The 20,146-nt window shown below is 26.8% G+C and overlaps 2 protein-coding genes across 5 annotated transcripts; one reads left to right on the top strand and one right to left on the bottom strand.

Moving 5' to 3' along the window:
• Positions 1-240: 240 nt before the first annotated feature.
• On the bottom strand, positions 241-2,225 carry LOC127282421 (ataxin-3-like). The gene is made up of 5 exons (XM_051306651.1): positions 2,022-2,225; positions 1,737-1,901; positions 1,404-1,540; positions 1,180-1,334; positions 241-1,094 (listed from the first exon to the last, which is right to left on the bottom strand). Exons 1-5 carry the CDS (start codon positions 2,043-2,045, stop codon positions 484-486), a joined length of 1,092 nt encoding a protein of 363 aa, XP_051162608.1. The 5' UTR covers positions 2,046-2,225; the 3' UTR covers positions 241-483.
• A 263-nt stretch (positions 2,226-2,488) lies between these two features.
• Positions 2,489-20,076, top strand: LOC127282422 (transcriptional activator Myb). Of its 4 annotated transcripts, none has more exons than XM_051306652.1 (10): positions 2,489-2,643; positions 2,717-2,891; positions 4,388-4,631; positions 13,863-14,500; positions 14,569-14,917; positions 15,002-15,378; positions 15,458-15,774; positions 15,909-15,998; positions 18,066-18,188; positions 18,794-20,076. In XM_051306652.1, the coding sequence occupies exons 3-10, from the start codon at positions 4,537-4,539 to the stop codon at positions 18,926-18,928; spliced, it is 2,124 nt and encodes a 707-aa protein (XP_051162609.1). In that variant the 5' UTR covers positions 2,489-2,643; positions 2,717-2,891; positions 4,388-4,536; the 3' UTR covers positions 18,929-20,076. The 4 variants fall into 4 exon arrangements, with proteins under 4 accessions (XP_051162609.1, XP_051162611.1, XP_051162612.1 ...); XM_051306654.1 differs by having other exon boundaries at positions 18,155-18,188; XM_051306655.1 differs by lacking the exon at positions 18,066-18,188.
• The last annotated feature ends 70 nt before the right edge of the window (positions 20,077-20,146 follow it).

Here is a 20,146-nt window from a genome sequence, read left to right on the forward strand (position 1 = left end):
ATAATATTGTAATTCTAAATAATTGCAAGACTTAATTTTAATTATGATTCACACATTCTGAGGTTAATTACATATTATTTATATAAAGATAAGAATTTAAAACTATCGATTGACAGGTTATGAAATAATTTTTGAATCGAATTTAACTTTCTGGAAATATTTTTTAATAAATTAATATTATCCAATTAATGGAATTAAAATAATTTTTTTTAGAGGGAAATAAAGAAATAAAAATGATAATTAGAAGTGAAATAGAACTTTTTATTATATGGATTAAATCCACGATAGGATATTTTTAATTCAAGTATATAAAGTAACATTGCTACCCAAGGTTAGCTGTTGTAAGTTAATTACAATAATCAAAATGAAAATAAATATGTATCATAAAAGACAACATTAGTTTTTTTTTTTTTTTTTTCTTTTTTTTCCTTTTTTTTTGATGAACGAGAAGAAATATTTATACAATAACTATATATTATATTGTTATGTATTTAATTTTTGAGTTGATTCATTATTTGATCTAGACATTGTGAGAATTGGTAAATGACGCCATCTAACATCATCCTGATCAGAGGTTGTTGGCGTTGAAAAACCCTCAAGACTTAATTGTAATGCACGTCTTAATTCATCATCCTCTTCGTCTTCATCTTCAACTTCATCAATTAAATGTGTTGCATTATCATTTGTTGCTAAATCTAATCGTAATGCAAGTGGATTTTTAACACTATCCTCATTAACATCCTCTAAACTTAATTGAAGTGCACGTTGTAATTCAGCATCCTCATCGTCATCTTGTTCAGAACCTTCTAATGTTATTACAGGAATAATTCTCTCAATACCTGATGATTTTTCTGTTTCGGATTTTGTGAATTTTTGTAAATTTCGATTATTTGTACCAGATGTCGATGGTACTTTTACTTCGCCAATACCTTCTAATGCGGCTTTTAATAATTTTGCCTCATTATCCAATTTATCAGTTGTTTTGTGATTTTTGGAATTTTCCGAATTTTGCCTCTGTCTAACAGGATGTCTCAATAGATAATCATCTGCCTCACAAGGTGGAAAATTACCAATCACAATGAAAATCGAATATCCTAAATGAGAATTAATTTATTAATATTTATTTTATAAATTTATATAAATTTATTTTTCAATACTGTTTTTTTGTGAAATATTTACCTTCTTGAATCAATTGAGCTAAAAACATTGCCAAATATGTATTTGTTATAAGTTGTGGTCCATTCATTAAAGAATTTAAATTGAACCATTGACTTCCTAATTTTCTAATTGTGAACCAATGATCTCTGTAGTTGCAAATGTACGCTTTCATTTGTCTGTAAATAAAAAAAAAAATGTATTAGTTTCTTTCTCAAACAAAAAAAATATTTTAATAAAAAACTTACGCAGGATCATTTTGTGCCATTAGAGCAGTTGGCTCTGTACTATTGTAGGGAATAAGATCCAAACCCCAAAAATCAACAGCACTACTGATAACTTGCACCGAAAAATATCCACTGTCATCAACATTGCCCGATGGTTGCTGAAATAAAATTTTATAATTATCAAAATCTTATATTACATAAAAATGAAAATTTAATTATCAAAAAAGAAAAACTAAACACCTAAAAAATGTAGGTTATATACCAAAAAAAAACAAAAATTGTTAAAAACACCGTAACCTTCAATTTTTTTTTAGCCCCAACGACTTAAAAACTAGGTCATAGAAATCATTTTACCTCTAAAAATTGTCTATAATCTTCACTGTCGACTCCGGATTCTGCCATTCTTAATCTTTCCTCTTCGTCCATTTGATGAGCCAAATTAGCAAGATCCACTGCATTAAAATACGGTCCTTGTAGAAGTGCATTTAAACAATGTTGAGCGCAAAGATAACCCTCTTGCTATAATCACAAAAGTAGTTTTTTTTTTTTTTCCCCATCAAAACAATATACAATTTCACAATATTAAGTAGAAAAAATAGAAATGATTCATGAATGTACACTAAATGCGTTTTACTTTACCTTCTCGTGAAATATTTTATCCATTTTGGATTATAAACGATAGTAAACACCAAACAAAAAAAAAAACTGTAATTTACTTCCTATTTTTTTTAAAAATATACTGCAATTTACTTTTTTATAAATGTCACTTGCAATCAATCTTTTGTTTTTTTTTTTTTTTAATACACTTTTTTGGGCGCTTACAAATCGCCCCTTATGTTTTATTCACACGCAATCCTTAGGGTAGGTACATAACCTTAAATTTTGTCCACATTGTGAAATTTTATTGGTTACTTTCAATCTCTTGGACGCGTTTCAAAAAAAAAAAAAAAAAAAAAAAATGCCACCCAATTTGGCTAGTTAATAAAAATAAATAAATAAACCCAGCAAAAAATAAAATTTGTTCTATTATTCTAAATTAAACAATTTTCCAAGTAAAATGTAATTTTTAAAAGACAATTTAGAAAGAATGTTTCAAAATTAGCGCCAATTGACAACCAATCAAAAAAAAGTTGCATATCAATTCCGTTACACAAGTTACAAAATGGCGCAAGAGGTATGAGTTGGTGTGTCTAATTTGCTTTCTACTTGATTATTGAAAAAAATTGATAAAATTCAATGGATATTTAATTGGATTAAACTCGTAAGTATTTAATAATATAATCCACGTGATAAAATTTGATAGAAATAATAAAGTTTTTGTGCGGCTAATGTAGAGGATTTTTTTCAACTTCTTCGAGCCAATGCCATTTGCATCTGTTGAAATTAACGGCTTCGAGAAGAATTTCTCACACACGAAGATAACAAAATAAAAGTAACAAAAATTGGATTTTGGATATTTTTGAACGTAATGACGAGCTAACAACAGGACATGCGGTTTTATTTTGTGAAGTAAGTTAACGTTTCTTTTGTTTAAAAAAAAAAAAAAAAAAAACTAACAATGCGTCTATAATGGCGATTAATAATTGTTTGCGAATGCTTTTTTGTTTTTACTTGCACTTTGTTTCAAAATCGTATTTTTTTTTTTTGTTCTACTTTTCACGAAAAGAATTTTAAAAAATTATCTCTAGATCATAATACATATATGCGTAGTTTAAATACACACGTTGCGTTGGGGAGGGGGGAGGGGTGGTATTTAAAACTTGAATTTGTCTTAAAATAATTTTCAAATTAAATTTAATGCAAAATTATATAATCACGATTTCTCTATACAAAAATCTATTTATTACTTCATTTTAACGAAATTATATTTAGTGTTGAAATTAGATTACTAAATATAGATTACATTAAAGATATTTGGGATTTAAAGAACTATTGAAAAATTATCAGTCGCAGGGATTTTTTCTTTCTTAATGGAAAAATTTTATTTTAATTAAATACCTTAAATTTTCCTTATTTCTGATATTCTAATTAATATAAAAAAAATAAAGATCGAAATTTTTTGAAATTAAAAACTTATTTTCACGAACAATTTTTAATTAATATTATCGTAAATTCATCAGTAATTAAATTTCGTTACTTTTCGGTTATTTTCGATTTTGGAGGGTTTTTTTTCTGGCTCGTGCCCCAGCTATATATATATATATATATATATATATATATATATATATATATATTACTTTTATTCATTCGTGAAACGAGTGTGCGTACCTTTCAAAGTCCCCTCTTTGTCCACGATATTGCCCCCTCCAACATCAAGTGTGGGACTGATGATCATCGGACCTTCCCGGCTTCGTTGCCCTTCAGTTCAAATCAAGCCATTCTCATGTTTAGTTCTATATAATCTTTTTTTTTTCTATAAAAAAAATATACTCTATTTTCTATAAATACTTTTCAAAAATAGTGAATACTTTCTCTTTTTGAAAAAATTTGTTTCCCCCTTTTTTTCTACTCCAAAAAAAAAAAATATATGGCTTGCGTGTTTTTTTTTTTTTTTCCTAACAGTATTATATACATTCGCGTTATAAAAGGGAAGCAGTGAACAAGAAAAGGGGAAATCGCGCATGCTCTACGCTCATAATTGTGAATCAATAGTTGGAAACAGAAACAAAAAAGAAATGAGTTAGAAAAAAAAAAAAAAAAAAGTGTTGAGTGAAAGTTGTTGACTTAAATGCGCATGGTTTTTACGATTTTTTTTTGAAATTTTAATTCAATGTGTTGATTATTCAGTTTTTAAATTAAAAAAATAAAGAGAAATACGTGTACAGATAAACGGAGATTTGGTCCACAAAAAAATGATGAGTAGAGAGCAAAGTCTGCATTCCGAGGTTCATTTATCCAGAAGTGTTTATCTCTAACGTTAAAAAAAAAAAAGAAAAAAAAAACACACCATGGATATAGTGTAGTTGCTTTTTTTCTTATTTTTCTCTTTTTCCCGCTCACGGTAGGACGAAGACTACTACGTTTTTGACCTCCGACTATTCTCTTTATCCTGCATTAAATTTTTGGCGGGATTTAAACCTGCGGGAAACGAGAAGAAGAAGAAGAGCAAACGAAAAAGAGAGAGGGACCGTTCTCTTTTAAGGATTCTTTAAGAATGGATTTAATACCGGGCGGTCTGCTCGTACCTGCTAAGATCCAGGATATCAATACCTACCATTCTTCGTTTTATTCGCCACCACCCACTGAAGCGTAAGTCTCTTTTTTTTTTTTTTTCTTACTACTGTCTTTTCCTGTGTGTGCCATTAGCTTTTAGCCATCGCAGGGAGAGAGAGAGAGAGAGGAAAAAAAATGGTAGGAGAACTCAACGTAAAGAGTGAAACAGGTCTATACTTGCTTGGTTTGCTTTTGCTTTGCCTCACGATCATCATCATCACATAGCAAGTACCAGCATTTTTGCAGTGTTGCCAAATGAAGAAATAATTTTATCCACGAGAAAATAATTATTTAACAAAAATTCATAAAAAAATTGATTTTAACAAAATGGTTTGAAATTAATATTCTTTTTTTCTGAAAAATCAAAGAAACAATGAATTTATATACAAGAATCGAGAAAGGTGATTGACCTATTAGCAGGAATTTTTCTGCAAACGATTTTCCTTCTAAGATAAAAAATTCGATTTTTCATAATATTTGCGAAATTTCGATGAAAACAAAGAATTTTTTTTTCCCCAATATTTCAATACTTGTAGAGGGAATTTAAATTTTATAGTATATAGTAAATTGTAAATATTATGTTTTGCGTGAGAATTTTCAATGGTTTTTTCAAATTTTTGTTTATATTTACAATTTCTGTAATCAGTCGTTCAAATAAATTGATAAGTGATTCTTGAAATGTAAATATAAACAATTTTTAAAGTCAATGAACTCTGAATAAAAATAAGCACGTTTTGATGTATACTGTATTGAAAATGAAATGTAAAAATTGTCATAATTTTCAATTTTTACAATAAAATTTTCAAAACTCAGTTTTCAACTTGTTTATTTTTAAATTTTATTACGAAGCTGAAGTACGCAACGTTTTTATGATAAACGATTTTTAAAGAAATAATTTTTTATAATAAAAAATTCTATAATTTTTTGCCTAAAATATATTTTTTTATAATTTGTTGATGAATGAAAAATACAAAAAATATTTTTTACGCAAAAAATTATAGAATTTTTCATTTTAAAAAAATTATTTTTTTAAAAATCGTTTATCATAAACGTTGCGTACTTCAGCTTCGTATTTTATTTCCTTATTAAAATTTCCATTGGTCTGGAATTTACGTTTAAAAAAAAATTTTTTATACTAAAAACAAATTTATTTAATTCAAATAATCGTTTACTTGACTATTATCAATTATTATTTAATAATTATTATTATTTGGAGTCAATTAAATGGTATATTTGTTTCAAATACAGAAATTATTGATTCAAATACAGTTCAATTATTTGGTTTTAAAAATTATTTGATTTAAGTAAATATTTATTTGATAATAGTCAACTACAAGATTATTTGAATAAAATAAATTTTTTTTCAGTGTTTTAAATTTTTTTTTACCACGAAATACTAAAAAAAAAATGTTCTATTCAATTTTATTGAAGCGAATTTTTTTTTTCATGCAAAGAGTAATTGTTTTAATTATTAAAATAGTAATTAATTAGTATTTTTGAAAGCATGCTATTTTTTATGTTGAAAAATTCGTTTTCATGATTTTTTAACAAATTTTTTCCCTAATAGTAAAAAATAGTTTTAAAATTGAAAAAATGTAGAATAGAAATCAATAATAGGACCTGTTTGCGATTTTGGTAATTTGAAAAATAATTTCTTTTTTTTTTCTTCCTTTTCGTCAGTATTGTTTTTCGAACATTGAACTTGGAAAAGAGAATAAAGGCTTGCGAAGATCCTATTAGTATACACATATATATATATATATATAGGAATAAATAAATACTGTTACTCCGAAAAATGTTAGGATGGAGTCTCCCTTGACGTGGATACATTTAGTATCTGATAGCCACAGGGTGGAATAAGTCCCTCTGGGACATCTGGTCACCACCTGCCTCGATTTGCCCTTACACTCTCTTTTTCTCTCTCTCTTTCTCACTTGTGTGCTACCAACTTCCCCTATCTTTATATATATATATATACATAAATGTGTAGAGAAAGCTCTCATATTTCCGCGACATAGCGTTATATATACCTATTACTTTATACAAACGTAGACACAAATTTTTTCTGAAACGCAGGTACATATACATGTACTTATACACACTTGAAATTATCGACTGTTCCATTAAATTTGACTCGACTTTGCCACTATAAACTCAAACTACAGTCCTCGTTTCATTTAAAGAATTCTATTAAAAAAAAAATACCCTCAATTTTTATCCATGTATCAATATTGTCGAGACGAAAAAATGTTTTTTTTACCAAAAAAAGGGTCTTTTCTTCCCAAAATCTGAAGGTGGAAAAATTCCTTTTTTTTTCAAAATTAATTCAATTTTTATACTTAACGAAATTTTTATTAAACCAAATTTCTACTTAATTAAATTTTTTAATTACAATTTTTATTTAATATTTTCATATTAAAAATTAAATAATTAAATTTTTAATTAATTAAAATTTAATTTAACAAAATTGTTTTTAAAAAAAATGTTAATATAACATTTATATTTTAATATATTAATTTTAGTATTTTTTATGTTATTTATATTTTTTTTGTTATCGAATTAAATTTTCATCAAAACAATTTTTTATTTAATTTAATTTTCATGTAATAGACAAATTTTAATTAATTAAAGTTTAATTTAAAAAAATTATTAAAAAAAATTTTTTAACTTACCAAATTTATAGAAAAAAAATTTAATACCAACAAAATTGTAATTTAATTTTTCATTTAAAAAACTTTTTATTTAATTCAATGTTCAATCAAACATAATTTTTATTTAATTAAAAATTTAATTTATCAAAATTTTCATATAAAAAAAAATGTTATTAAATTAAATTTGGTTTTAAAATTATTTTTTATTTAATTAAAAATTCATTTAAATATTAACACTTTTATTTATTTTAATTCTCATTTAAGAAATTTTTATTTAATTAAGTGTTCATTAAATTTTTATTTAGTTAAATTTTTCTATAATTAAATGTTCATTAAATTTTTATTTTGTTAAATTTTTCCATAATTAAATTGTAATCAAAATAAAAAAAATTTCAGTTAACGTGAGAAATTTTGATCAACTGAATTTCTATTAAAAATTTTCATTTAACCGAATTTTGATTTAGTATAAAATTTTATATTCACAAAATTTTAATTAGGGACGATTTTTCAAAAAAAAAAAAAAGAAAATTCTATTTAATATTCTAATTATTAAAAATCCGATTAAATCGAAATTATTTAAATTCGTAAATTATTCCCTTTTTTTATGAAATTAATCATTAAAAAATTATTAAACAAAATTTTGCATTTTTATAATTATTATAAATTATAATAATAAAATTTATCACTCGATATAGTTTTTAATATAAATAAATAAATAAAATATAATATTAAAATAAATATTATATAATAATTAATATTAGAAATAAATTGTTTATTAATAGAAATAAATAGTTTATTAATATAATTAAATTATTTATTAATATAAATAGAAAAATTTATAATAATAATAATTTAAAGAAAGCAAATCAATTATTTCTTTACATTTTTTTTCTCCGCTCCTTATTTTATAATGATCGATGTTATTCTATTCCGAAAATTATTTTTTTAAATCCGACCTAATAATTAAGGTTTCGTACTACATTTCATTTCGCTGGTCACTTGTCAATTGTTCCTGTATGCCGTCAAAGTATATATGAACCTTTTTCTCCCTCTCATGGGCAACTTGTCTTCTTTTTCATACCTTTAACCATATTATAACAATGGTGACGTGAAAGACCCGTGGTACAAAATTTACCCTAACTTCCCTTGGACTTTTTCGGATAATACTCACACACACATAGAGAGAGAAAGAGAATAGTTTCACATATTAGTGACTTTCTACGTAGTCTGCTTATACCACCTGGCACAAAGTTATAAGAATACTTAAAAATGTAGAGCCGTGTGTATATATGTCTGCTCTTAATCGTCCATCTCTCTCTCTATATATTTTTTTTTCTGTTCTTCCTTTCCTAAGTGAGAAATTGTTTCTGCTCATGCGCAAAGGACAAACCCTGTCCTTTTTAGGGGATGAAGAGAAAAAGAAGGGTGACGTAAGGTTCCTTATTTTAAAGCTTCCTTATACTTTCTGACATATGGTGTAAACCAGCTCTCTCTCTCTCTCTTTCTCTCTTCAAGAAGGGAGAATCAAAAAAAAAAAAAAAAAAAAGGGGGACCCGTGCTCGTTCCCATGACAAGTGCGATGAATATTTTTCATGTGAATCCTTCACTCCCCCGTGGGAATGGCCAAAGGGGAGTGCAAAATAATAATAATAGAAAAAGAAGAGACGAAATTAATTTACAATTTTCAATATCTAGTAAATTAGGAAATTAGAAATTTTTTTTTTACATTATTTCTAAATTCTTAATTTCTATATAGAATTTTTTTTTACATAATTTCTATTTTAATAAAAAAATTTTAATTTCTATATAGAATTATATGATTTATTTTTTTCAGATGATTTTTTTCACATGCAAATATTTAAGAAAGAAATTTGTGATAACAAAAATAAGAGGAAGTTTAGAAAAAATAAAATAATTGACGGAGAAAAAATCACCCCAAATGTACCGAAAATAAAAGAGAGCAGATGTATGCAATCAAAGTTTTCTGCCTCGTCCGTCAACTACCCCTCAAAGTTTTAAATTCTCTAAGCGCCATGTCGAGATGAAGGAAGAAATAATGCAAGAAGGTGATTTCGAGGAGAGAGAGAGAGAGAGAGAGAGAAAGAATGAGAAAGAGGGAGAAACAGAAACATCTTTTTGAATGATTTTACCATTGGATACTTTTTTTTTTTTGCCTTGCGAAATTTAGTCTTCATTTCTCAAAAATTCTGACGCAAAGAAGACAAGAGCGTAAGAAACAACCCCTTAGCAAATTTACAATTCGGCATTCGTGTCTTTCTCCCCTACAACCCGGATCGTTCATTGTTGTTTCCATATAGATATATATATATATATATATATATATATATATATATATATATATATATATATATATATATATATATATATATATATATATATATATATATATATATATAGGGGAACAGCTGCTATCAGTTGCCACCACTAGACGTCTGTAGACTTCCTTCCGTTTTGGGGGTTGGAAAGGAAAGAACCGCGCCAAGACGATAAATTGGAACTTTTTTTTTTTTTTTAAAGTACCGTCTTGTCTGATGGTCGATCTTTAAATAGCTTTTTGAAACTCAACAAAACTGAATATATTATGAATTTATGATTAAAAAAAAAAAGGGGGAACAGATGCGAGGTATTGGACATTTTCTCACTATCCGAAAACAATCTAAAAATTTTTGGGTCTTATTAATTTTCAATTCTGAAATTCAATTAACTTTGAAGAATTTAGAAGAGGGCTATAAATATTTCTATGTTACTTTATTAATTCGAATATTTGAATATTCGAATATTCAGTATTTTGGAATTTATAATTTCGAAAAATCGGAAAAATTGTTTAGGTGATTCTCTAGTTAGCCGAATTTTTTTTTTCGGAAAATTTTCTCTATTTTCCACATTTTATTGAATTCTTATTTGAATGGTTTCGAAAATTTCGAAAAATTTGTTTATCCAATTCTCTAGTTAGTCGAGTTTTCTATAAATTTTTCATTTTTATTTAATTCCTATTTGTTTCGAAAATTTGGGAAAAATTGTTTAACTAATTCTCTAATTAATCGAATTTTTAATCGAAAAATTTTCTCTATTTTTCGCATTTTATTGAATTCTTATTTGAAAAGTTTCGAAAATATCGGAAAATTGTTTAGCCAATTTTCTAGTTAGTCGAATTTTTTTTTTGCCAAAAATTTTCTCTATTTTCCATTTTACTGAATTTCTATTTGAAATATTTCGAAAATAATGTCTTATTTGAAAGATTCCAACTTTTTTAAAGTCGAAAAAAAATGTTTAGCTAATTCTCTAGTTAGCAAAAATTTAGAATTTTCTCCATTTTCCATATTATTGAATTCTTATTTTGAAATTTTTCGAAAATAATATCGAAAAATTGTTTATCTAATTCTCTAATTAGCCGAATATTTATTCAGGAAAATTTTCTCTATTTTCCATTTTATTGAATTCTTATAAATAAAAAAAAACAATAAATTTGAATTAAAGGTAGTAAAAAAAATCCAATTGCAATTGTTATTTCGAAAATACTGTACGAAGCCAGAAAAAAGAATTTCAAACTTTACTTTCTCATGGATGATGGATTTTTTTTTAGAGAACCTCAGGTAGTACCTACTTGCGTAATATGATATGCGAAAATATTCTCTTTTCCATCATGCGGCTTTAAAAAAAAAAAAAAAATGTATCCCACAAGTGTTCTTCATAGCAACAAGACGAATACTTAGTACCAAAACCGGTTTATCTGTCGTGCATGCTAATTTTAAATGATGGTTCCAACTTCCATGGTGATTTAAATATACTCTCAACCATAAAACTCGCAAAGAAAATCATTTTCAGATAAAGGAAAAATATTTTTCAAATTATTCTATTTTCATTTTCCCGCCTAAATTGAGTAAATTTTATTTTATTTTTATTATAATAATTATTATTTACAAAATGTATTTTCACCTTCATAAAATGTGTGTTTAAGCTCATAAAAAAAAAGTCAAGGGAAACCGGGATGGTCATAAAAAAAAGTCATTCACAACCGGATCTTGGAAGAATAAATATTCTTTTTCTTAAATGCAAGGAGACTTTCCTTAATTCCTGGAATTGTGTCCTGCGGGTATTTCTTTCAGTGCATGACCCTTGAACACTAAAAAGTTATAAAAATTTTTTTTTTTTTCCTCACTCTTGTATTTTTATATATATATGTATACATATTACGAATGGTTTTTGAGCCCCTTTGGCAGCTGCATACACGATGCAGGACCCCTTCTTTCCCCCCTTTGAAAATGTCTCTTCTCCTCCTCCCCTCACTCCACCCTCAACCCCAGTCACCTAGTGTGTCATGCACTCGTGCCACACAATGGGGGGAGGCTATAACACACATATACAATATCTTTAGGACACTACTATATAAGAGAGTACACATGCCATAAGCATATGCCATTGCCACACACAGATGGCTTTGCGGACTTTTAATAAATTCCCACCTTCAATAGGCAGGCCACCCCCTCAATCATATTGTACACGGTCTTCTGAAAATAATCGATTCTTTGTTACAATGAGACAGCATCCCAGTTAATTTAAATCTTTTTTCGTACCAATGTTTACATATTTGATTGCAATAAATATTTTTCGATCACATCTGTTTAATTATGTGGATCATTAATATTTTTTTTCTTCTTTTTTTAGAAGTCAAATAATGGGTGGAACGAATTTTCCAAAGCCTCATTAGAGAGAAAGGAATTTTTCTTTTTTTTTTGTTAATTTTGAGAAAAATGATCCAGTAAAATCAATTAGCTATGGAGAGTCACAGGAAATTGAATATTGATGATAATTATGAATTTTAATTTCGGTTTAATATGCGAATCGAAATTTGTTAATTTCGTTTTTCTATTTAGCAACATTTTTTTCGATTTGAAAATTATTTACAAAAAATTTTTATTCAATTGAATTTTTATTTTAGAAGAAAATTTTTCTATACAATCTTATTTAGATCTTTTTTTTTTATTTTAATTATTAACCAAATTTTTAAAATTATTTTAAATAATTTGAATGAAATTCTTTACAAATTCAATTATCTTAAACTATTTTCAAATTTATTTAAAAAAAAGTTATCTAAAATGATTTGATAAATTTATATTTATTTTACTTTCAATTCTGTAAAATTTTACAAAATCTTTTCAAAATCCAATTATTTATAAAAATTTCAACTCTAAATTTTTCAAAATTAAATTATTATTTTTTAATAATTTTAATATTTCTTTAAAAAAATTCAATTATTTAAAAAAGCTTCCAACTTAATTATTTTACGAATTTTTTTTTTACCATTGAAACTAAAAACTATGCAAAGAATTTTGAAATTCGAATTATTTGTATAAATTATAAAAAAAAATTTAAATAAAACTTGAAATATTTTTTTTAGAAATTTGAAAATTTGTCTTAGTTTGGTTTTAAAATATTCGAATTAAATTTTCTTGATAATATTCTTGTAGAATTATTCTTATTAAGGAATAAAAAAATAAATTAAATAATATACATTAGGTATTTAAAATAAAATATTTATAAACTAATTAAATTAAAAAATCGCCTTTTTTGCGCCTTAAAATCGATTCGAGGCATGTAATTAAATTGTTAATTTATTTTTTAATATATTTTTCTAAATTAAATTAGTGATGAATCAATTTTTTTGGAAAAAATTGAAATTAATTTTTGATAACAAAATTAATTGAGATTGATAATTAATTTGCGTTTGTCTCTCCCTTGGTTGCGAATAAAAGTGAATGGAACTTTTTGTTTATGCGATTCAAATAAAGTTAAATCCAACTGTCGCTTTTATCACACATATCCGTTATACTGTCTCGGACAGCATTACGTCATTCTTGCATTCTCCGGAATGTAAATTTACCACGCATGTGTCGACTTCTCTCACAGTATATATGTATATATATATACACTATCAAATGTTGTTATTTCGTTGAAAGTGAAAATATTACCTTGGTTTCACATTAGCAAATCTTGTATTACCCATGGGAAAAATGGAATCTTATTTCCAATGTAAAATTTATCCTTAAAAATGATTTTTAAAAATTTCTCAAATCTCCTTTTTTTCCAAATATCAAAATAGCGAAAATATATTTTTAATTTAAAAATAATTATTTTCTAAAAATTAAGGATCAAAAAGGAAATGTTTCCTAACGGAAGGAAACGATTTTGAGATTTAAGAAAGGGGAGAGAATTAGTTTCGGACAGGAAATTAATTAAAAAAAATACCCCTTCAAAGACAATATATATTTGTGACTCCGTGAACTTTTGACAGGATGCGGTCACACATGAATCTAGATGAACCAAAAGAAGATTCACGTTACATTACAGAATTACACACTAACCCTCCTTAGCAGGAAAAGAGTATAAGATGATCAAAATCACAATAAAAAGGGATCAGACGACGAACAGGAAGGATGTTTACCCACCCGTAATATCCTGTGACCTGATTCAAAAACAAATTTTGTTCGAAGATGTAGATACGAAAAAAAAATTCAATAGACATTTCTCCTTAAAAAAATTTCAAAAATTAAAAATAGAATAATTTAATTAATTAAATTTTTTTAATTATTTACAGTTCGAGATCTGGTTATGAATCAAGTTGCGGTGAGGATTCAGAAAATGAATATTCATATCAAGGTGGAACACAAAATTCAACGTCTGGCACGTCAAATCAAAATGGTGCAGCTCAAGGAAAGCAAATAAGTAAAAGTCGTTGGACAAAAGAAGAGGATGCACTGTTAAAAAAATTAGTGAGCCACGCCGATCATCATGGTTCAAATTTACGATGGGATGTTATTTCAGCACATTTCCCCGACAGAAGCGATGTACAATGTCAACAAAGATGGGCAAAAGTTGTTAATCCCGAATTGGTTAAGGGTCCATGGACCAAGGAGGAGGATGAAAAAGTTGTTGAATTGGTGGATCGTTATGGACCAAAAAAATGGACACTAATAGCGAGACATTTAAAGGGGAGAATTGGTAAACAATGTCGTGAACGATGGCACAATCATTTAAATCCAGGTATTAAAAAAACCGCATGGACAGAAGCTGAGGATCGTATTATCGTTGAGGCTCATCGTCGTGTTGGTAATCAATGGGCAAAAATTGCCAAACTTCTACCTGGTAGGACGGATAATGCAATTAAAAATCATTGGAATAGTACAATGAGACGAAAATATGAAACTGAGGATGGTCGAGTTTCTGGATCAAGAGGTAAGGGTGAAATGATTTTTTTTAAAAAAAAAAAAAGAAATTGTGATTAATTTTTGTATTTTTTTCAGGAAGGGGAAGAAGGAAAGGTAATGCTAATTCAAATCATAGAGAAACGAAGAAAACACAAGAAGATACTTCCGCTGAAGTGAGTAATAAAAATTCAAGAGGCGAAAGTAGTTCATCACATTCATCGATACCTGAGAATGCAGTTTGTGGTGATCTTGATCAGCTTGATTGGACAAAAGCTTGGGAACAACAACAACAACAGCAACAACAACCCTCAAATCGATCTCAGAGTAATTATCAAAATATGATGCACCTAAATGATTGCAATAATTCCGAGAGACAACTTAATTCACCGCCTCGACGTGAGGGATCCCTGAGGATAAAATCAGAAGCCCTGTCTCCATTTTCGAGGTATTTATAAATCCTACTATTCTATTTATGAATACAATTTTATTTATTATTTTGTTTATTTTATGTTTTTTTTATTTGAAATAGATATTTCGATTTGGATATACCAAAAGAGGCGAGTAGCTCGAGATCATCGGAAATTCGTCTTTTACCAATGCCCGATTTAGAATGTATGGAGAAGGAAAAATCAAGTCCACCTCCGATACTTCGAAGAAAACGAAATTTTCAAATTATTGAAAGAACCGATACGCCTGACAGTGGGAATCAATCTGATTATTTATTGAATCAACATCATAATCTTGGTACAACACCGTCGACGCCAATTAAACAACTTCCTTTCAGTCCATCACAATTTTTAAATAGTCTCAGTCCTGAGACATCATGGCCACGTGCCAGTACACCCAAAGGAAGTCCTGAGGCCTTAACAACACCTCAACCATCAGGTTTGCGTCGTAATCTCGGTGGTAAGTCAATAAATTAAAAAAAATTAAAATAGAAATTTTAATTGATTATTTTTTTTTCAATGGAAATATTAAATTTCAGACACTGGTATGACGCCGAGGACACCGACACCATTTAAAAATGCCCTCGCTGAATTGGAACGAAGAATTGGATCATCAACACATTTGCCGGCAACTCCAAGTCGTTTGGATGCACTCACAGAAATAATAAAACAAGAAACAGATCAAGAGAGTTTTGCCTGTTCGAGTAGTATGCTTCAGGATTCTGGCTATGGAACGGGACGACGAAGAGGAAAGGAAAATAGTGCACCAGGTGGTAAACGAGCGAGAAAAGCACTTTGTCAAGCGTGGGCAAATTCAACAGATTCCTCGGATATGAGTTTCGCCATCGAGACCCCGGTGATTGTTTTAATTTTTTTTTTTTTTCGTTTTTTTTCGAATTCTTTTCAAATTATTGAAATACTAAATTTAAAAAAGTAAAAAAAGAATTTTACGTTTTAAAGGGAAATCTAATATTTAAATTTAAATTTCAGAGTAAAAATTTGGATACGTCTGTGCTGTTTTCTCCAGCATCAATGGCATTGGAAGACAGTTTTTTGGCAGCTGGACCGAGTCCCGTGAAGGTAGAGCAATATGTCCAAAGTCAAAGCGAAAATTTAAGCCAACCAGCCCTATCCTGGTACTATTCCCGCTCCAATCGCCTTTAGACACGCTAGCCGGCCTTTTCTTTCTTTCTTTTCTTTCCAAATCTCTCTCTCTCTTTCTCTGCTTCTTTTTTTTCATATTTTCTAACTATCGCTCTGTTTTGTCTGTTTTTAATATAAATATATATATATTTTTTTGTTTCTAACACTGCACTTGAAAATTCATATTTGTCGCTCGTACCCGCATCGGGCCTTAATCAGCGTAGCGCCTTTCATGAATGTGTCCGGTGTATCACAACTGAATTGTGCCCAAAGAAAAAAAAATAAGAAAAAACCTCTTTTTCTTTTTAATTAAAAAGAATTTTTTTTTTGTTTAGTTATTATATTATTTCTTTTAATTAAAAAGAAAATTTTAATTTTTGAAAAAAAAATTTTTAATTAATTTTTAAAATTGATTTAGGATTTTTTTTTAAATTTACAATTATTTTAATTTAAAAATATTTTTATATTTTAAAAATAGAATTATTGATAATATTTTTATTTTAAAAATTATAAGGTAAAAGTTTATCGTCAGTTTGGCTAAAAATTTCCAAAAAATAGTCGTTTTTTCAATTTTAAATAATATATTTCACTGCTTTAAATTTTTGAATTATGTGACGATTTTACCTTTTAATTATGGGCTTTTACCTTAATTATTGAAAATATTTTTATTTTAAAAATAATTTCGTTTAAATGATAGGTTTTAAGTATCGTTCTATTATTATTTTTTTTTGATTAATTTATTTGAGAGGAAATTAACAGGCAATTTATTAACCCTGAGCGCAACAACTGTTTCTTTAAGTTCTAAAATTTCTTTTTTTCTCCTTGTTAATTAATTGTAACCAAAAAAAAAAAAAAAAAAAAAACAACAACAACTAAAAGACTCAGAGTTGCACGGTTGTAAAAAAGAAAATGGTTTATGTAGATCAAAAAGCCATTATTGCTTATTTCCTTTCTTTTTTTTTAAGTTTATCGTGACGCTTTTAGTTTTTAGTAGAAAACGTCCAAGACGTGTTCTTAAGTACTTAATTTATTCCTATCCTGTAGGTATTGACATTCGATTTTTTTTTCTCCCACCCCCCACCCCAAAAAAAAAGTTATTTTTATTAAAAATAACGAATTTCTTTACCAAGAGAATTTATTGTTGGATCGAATTTTGTTTTTTATTCCTAATTTTTTTATTCTTATCGTATGAGAATATATTTTTTTTTTTGTAAAATAAACTTTGTTATGAAACTATTTTTTTTTTTTTTTTTTTTTTTTGTGTCGAGAGCAGAACAAAAATACCACTTCGAAAAATTATCGAAAAAAAAAACAAGAGAGCCTCAGCTCCAAGTTTATTTTCTTCTCTTTTGTACAAAGATTTCGAAAAATCATTTTTTTTTTTTTAGTTATTTGTTGAGGGTATTTATATGAATATTTATATTATTTAATTTTTTTTTAGTTTTCCCCCGTTTTTTTTTTCTTTTTGGGTTGTTGCATGTCAGCACTAACTCCAAAGCGAATCATCCTTAACAGGCCTGGCCTAGCGTACCAAAGTACCTTGATCCTGTCGTCCCCTTAAAAAATAAAAACGCCTTTTTTGGCAAACGAACAACCCAAAGATAATTAATATAAAAAAAAACCAGAGCGTAAAAAAAATGCTCATTATATGATGATGACTCGCGTATGTACCAAATACAGAGGCCTAGTCAACTCTACGATAATAATAATTATTTAAAAAAAAAAAATTATTAGTCACACACCAAGTTGTATAAAAAAAAAAAATTAATATTTAAAAAAAAACGAATTACGAGCCCTCTTTGGTTCTTTGTTTTGTATAAATTAAAAAAGAAATTTTTTTTTTTTTTTTTTTAGAAACTTTTGAAACTTAAAAAAATCTTTTTTAAAATATTTATTCTTCAAAAGAAAGAAAAAAAAATTAATTAAATTGAGACTCTATCACAAAATTTTCCACGTGTGTTTCTTAACTGCCGGCTGTAGCTAGAGTGTGTCTATCCTTTCCAGACCTCCCACGACTTTGTGTCCGTTCATCGGAAGTCTAATGCCAAGAGGGCGATATCGTTCGACGCGTTTGACAGCCCCTGTAATTTCAGCCCTCAACCTCGGCCACCATCCAAACGCGCCAAGGTGAGTCCGCTTTTTTTTTTTTTCTCACAACGTCCTACCAAAATGAAAAAAAAAAAAAATACATTTGCTTCTCTCATTATTCACAAAACATTATTCATTATTAATTAATTGTTAATATAATATTTGTACTTACATCACAAATCAAGAATTTTTTTTAAGTGCTTCAAAGGGTTTTTTTTTTTAAATTTGTGTGTTGTGTTTTGGTTTTTTATTAAATGTGTGGAATTTTTTGGGGGCGTCTTTTTTTTTTTAATGGTTAGGGGGTTTTAAATTATTTCCCGTCAGGAAAGATAATTGAAAATTAATGTTTAATAATATTTAGAAAGTTTATGTAATTAATAGAAAAACAATATAATTATATATAGAAGATTCAATTATATTACATTTTTTTCCAATTATTATTTTTTTATTTATTAGTCTATAAATTTTGTTTATCTTTAATTATATTTTTTAATCATGTGTTTTATTTCAGAATTTGAATAATATATATAAAAGAAATTGTAACTTATTGAAATTCTCTAAGACAACAAAATTTGCAATTTTTAGTAAATATTTGATTTAATTTTAAAAAAATTGTTAATTTAATACTGAATTTAATTTTTCAGCTGCAGTTGGAAGTGCAATGGGCAACAGTTGCTTGCGGTCAAACAATGGATCAACTCGAAATGACGAGAGCAGCTCGCAAATTTCTTGGTATTCAAGGATTTCTCACACTACGCCCACGTTCTCTTAAGTTTTGAAATGTGTAATCTACATTGAGATTCTCGATTCAAGTTTCTTTTCTACTTGTAATTTTGTTAAAACCATATAAAAACAAAAAAAAAAAAAGGAAAATAACTGAATATAAATTGATTTTATATTATTAGCAAAAAAAGAAAATTAATGGTTTAACGAAAATTAAAAATGTATGTGCAAACTCAGGGAAAAATTTATTTCCTAGAGTAATTATATAAAATTCCGCATATGCGAATTATTTTCTATTTAACTAAAATAAAATTTATTTTAATTTTATAAGCTCTGGTAGCTAAAAAAAAAGTTTCCAGACTCGAAAAAATAAAAGGATTCAACCTTTTATTATTAAGAAATAGAGATTTTTTATTGAATCGTGAATCTCTCGACTGATAACTAGAGAAAAAAGGCGGCTATGTCCGGCTAATTTTATTATTGTTTGTTTTTTTTTCGAAAAATTCAGTACAATAACGTAATTATTTTCAAAATCCAGTGCAAATGAAAATCATTTCAATTATTAGTTTATTAAAAAAAGAATTTTTAATCACGTTATTGTATTGAATAATTTGCCTTTTAATTTTATATATAAAAACCACATAAAAATGCTACAGTTTATATAAAAAAAAAAATAAAATTGTTTATTTTGATTGAAAAAAATTTCGAATGCTGTTTTTAAGCATTCTGATAGTACAAAAAAAATAGGAGAATTAAATTTTCTCTACAATCATTTTTAATTTTTCCTATTTTTACTGTTTCATAATTTAGTTTTTTTTTTTTTTAAAAAAACAAATTTTGAAACGATCTATTTGAATAAATTATATATAATGTATTGTTTTAAACTGCAGCAGAGAGGGTTTTTTTTCTTTTTTTAAATGATATATGTTATTACGAAAATTTATAATATATTTCATATGTACTTTTGATGGAAAAAAAAATTGTTTCTTTAGAGTCCATTTGATTTGTATATGCCATGTGCTGTTTTTTTTCTTTTTTTATAAAAGATATTATAAGAGAAATGAAATTATAGCCGATTTATTTCATAGATTATAATATAAAAAAAAACACTATAGTGGATGTTATGTAAAAAGAGCCTTTGTAATTGGTATTTAATTTACGAATAAAATATGTAATAAATAAAGTGGTGAAGATCGCACATAAATGTTTTAATTTATTTCAAGTATTTTTAATTTTCAATAATAATTAAATTTATTTATTTTTTAAATTTATTT

This window comes from Leptopilina boulardi, unplaced genomic scaffold (genome assembly GCF_019393585.1).
Source record: "Leptopilina boulardi isolate dan_hultmark-lab unplaced genomic scaffold, ZJU_Lbou_2.1 LbouV2_30, whole genome shotgun sequence".
Classification (NCBI taxonomy): Eukaryota; Metazoa; Arthropoda; class Insecta; order Hymenoptera; family Figitidae; genus Leptopilina; species Leptopilina boulardi.

Bases quoted from the DNA above. Each gene is read 5' to 3' on its own strand.
- LOC127282422 (XM_051306652.1), top strand. From the start codon at position 4,537: ATGGATTTAATACCGGGCGGTCTGCTCGTACCTGCTAAGATCCAGGAT. The intron at 14,501-14,568 runs GTAAGGGTGAAA...TATTTTTTTCAG, and splicing joins TCGAGTTTCTGGATCAAGAG to GAAGGGGAAGAAGGAAAGGT. The intron at 15,775-15,908 runs GTGATTGTTTTA...TTTAAATTTCAG, and splicing joins GTTTCGCCATCGAGACCCCG to AGTAAAAATTTGGATACGTC.
- LOC127282421 (XM_051306651.1), bottom strand. From the start codon at position 2,045: ATGGATAAAATATTTCACGAGAAG. The intron at 1,902-2,021 runs GTAAAGTAAAAC...TTGTGATTATAG, and splicing joins ATAAAATATTTCACGAGAAG to CAAGAGGGTTATCTTTGCGC. The intron at 1,095-1,179 runs GTAAATATTTCA...ATTCTCATTTAG, and splicing joins AGCTCAATTGATTCAAGAAG to GATATTCGATTTTCATTGTG.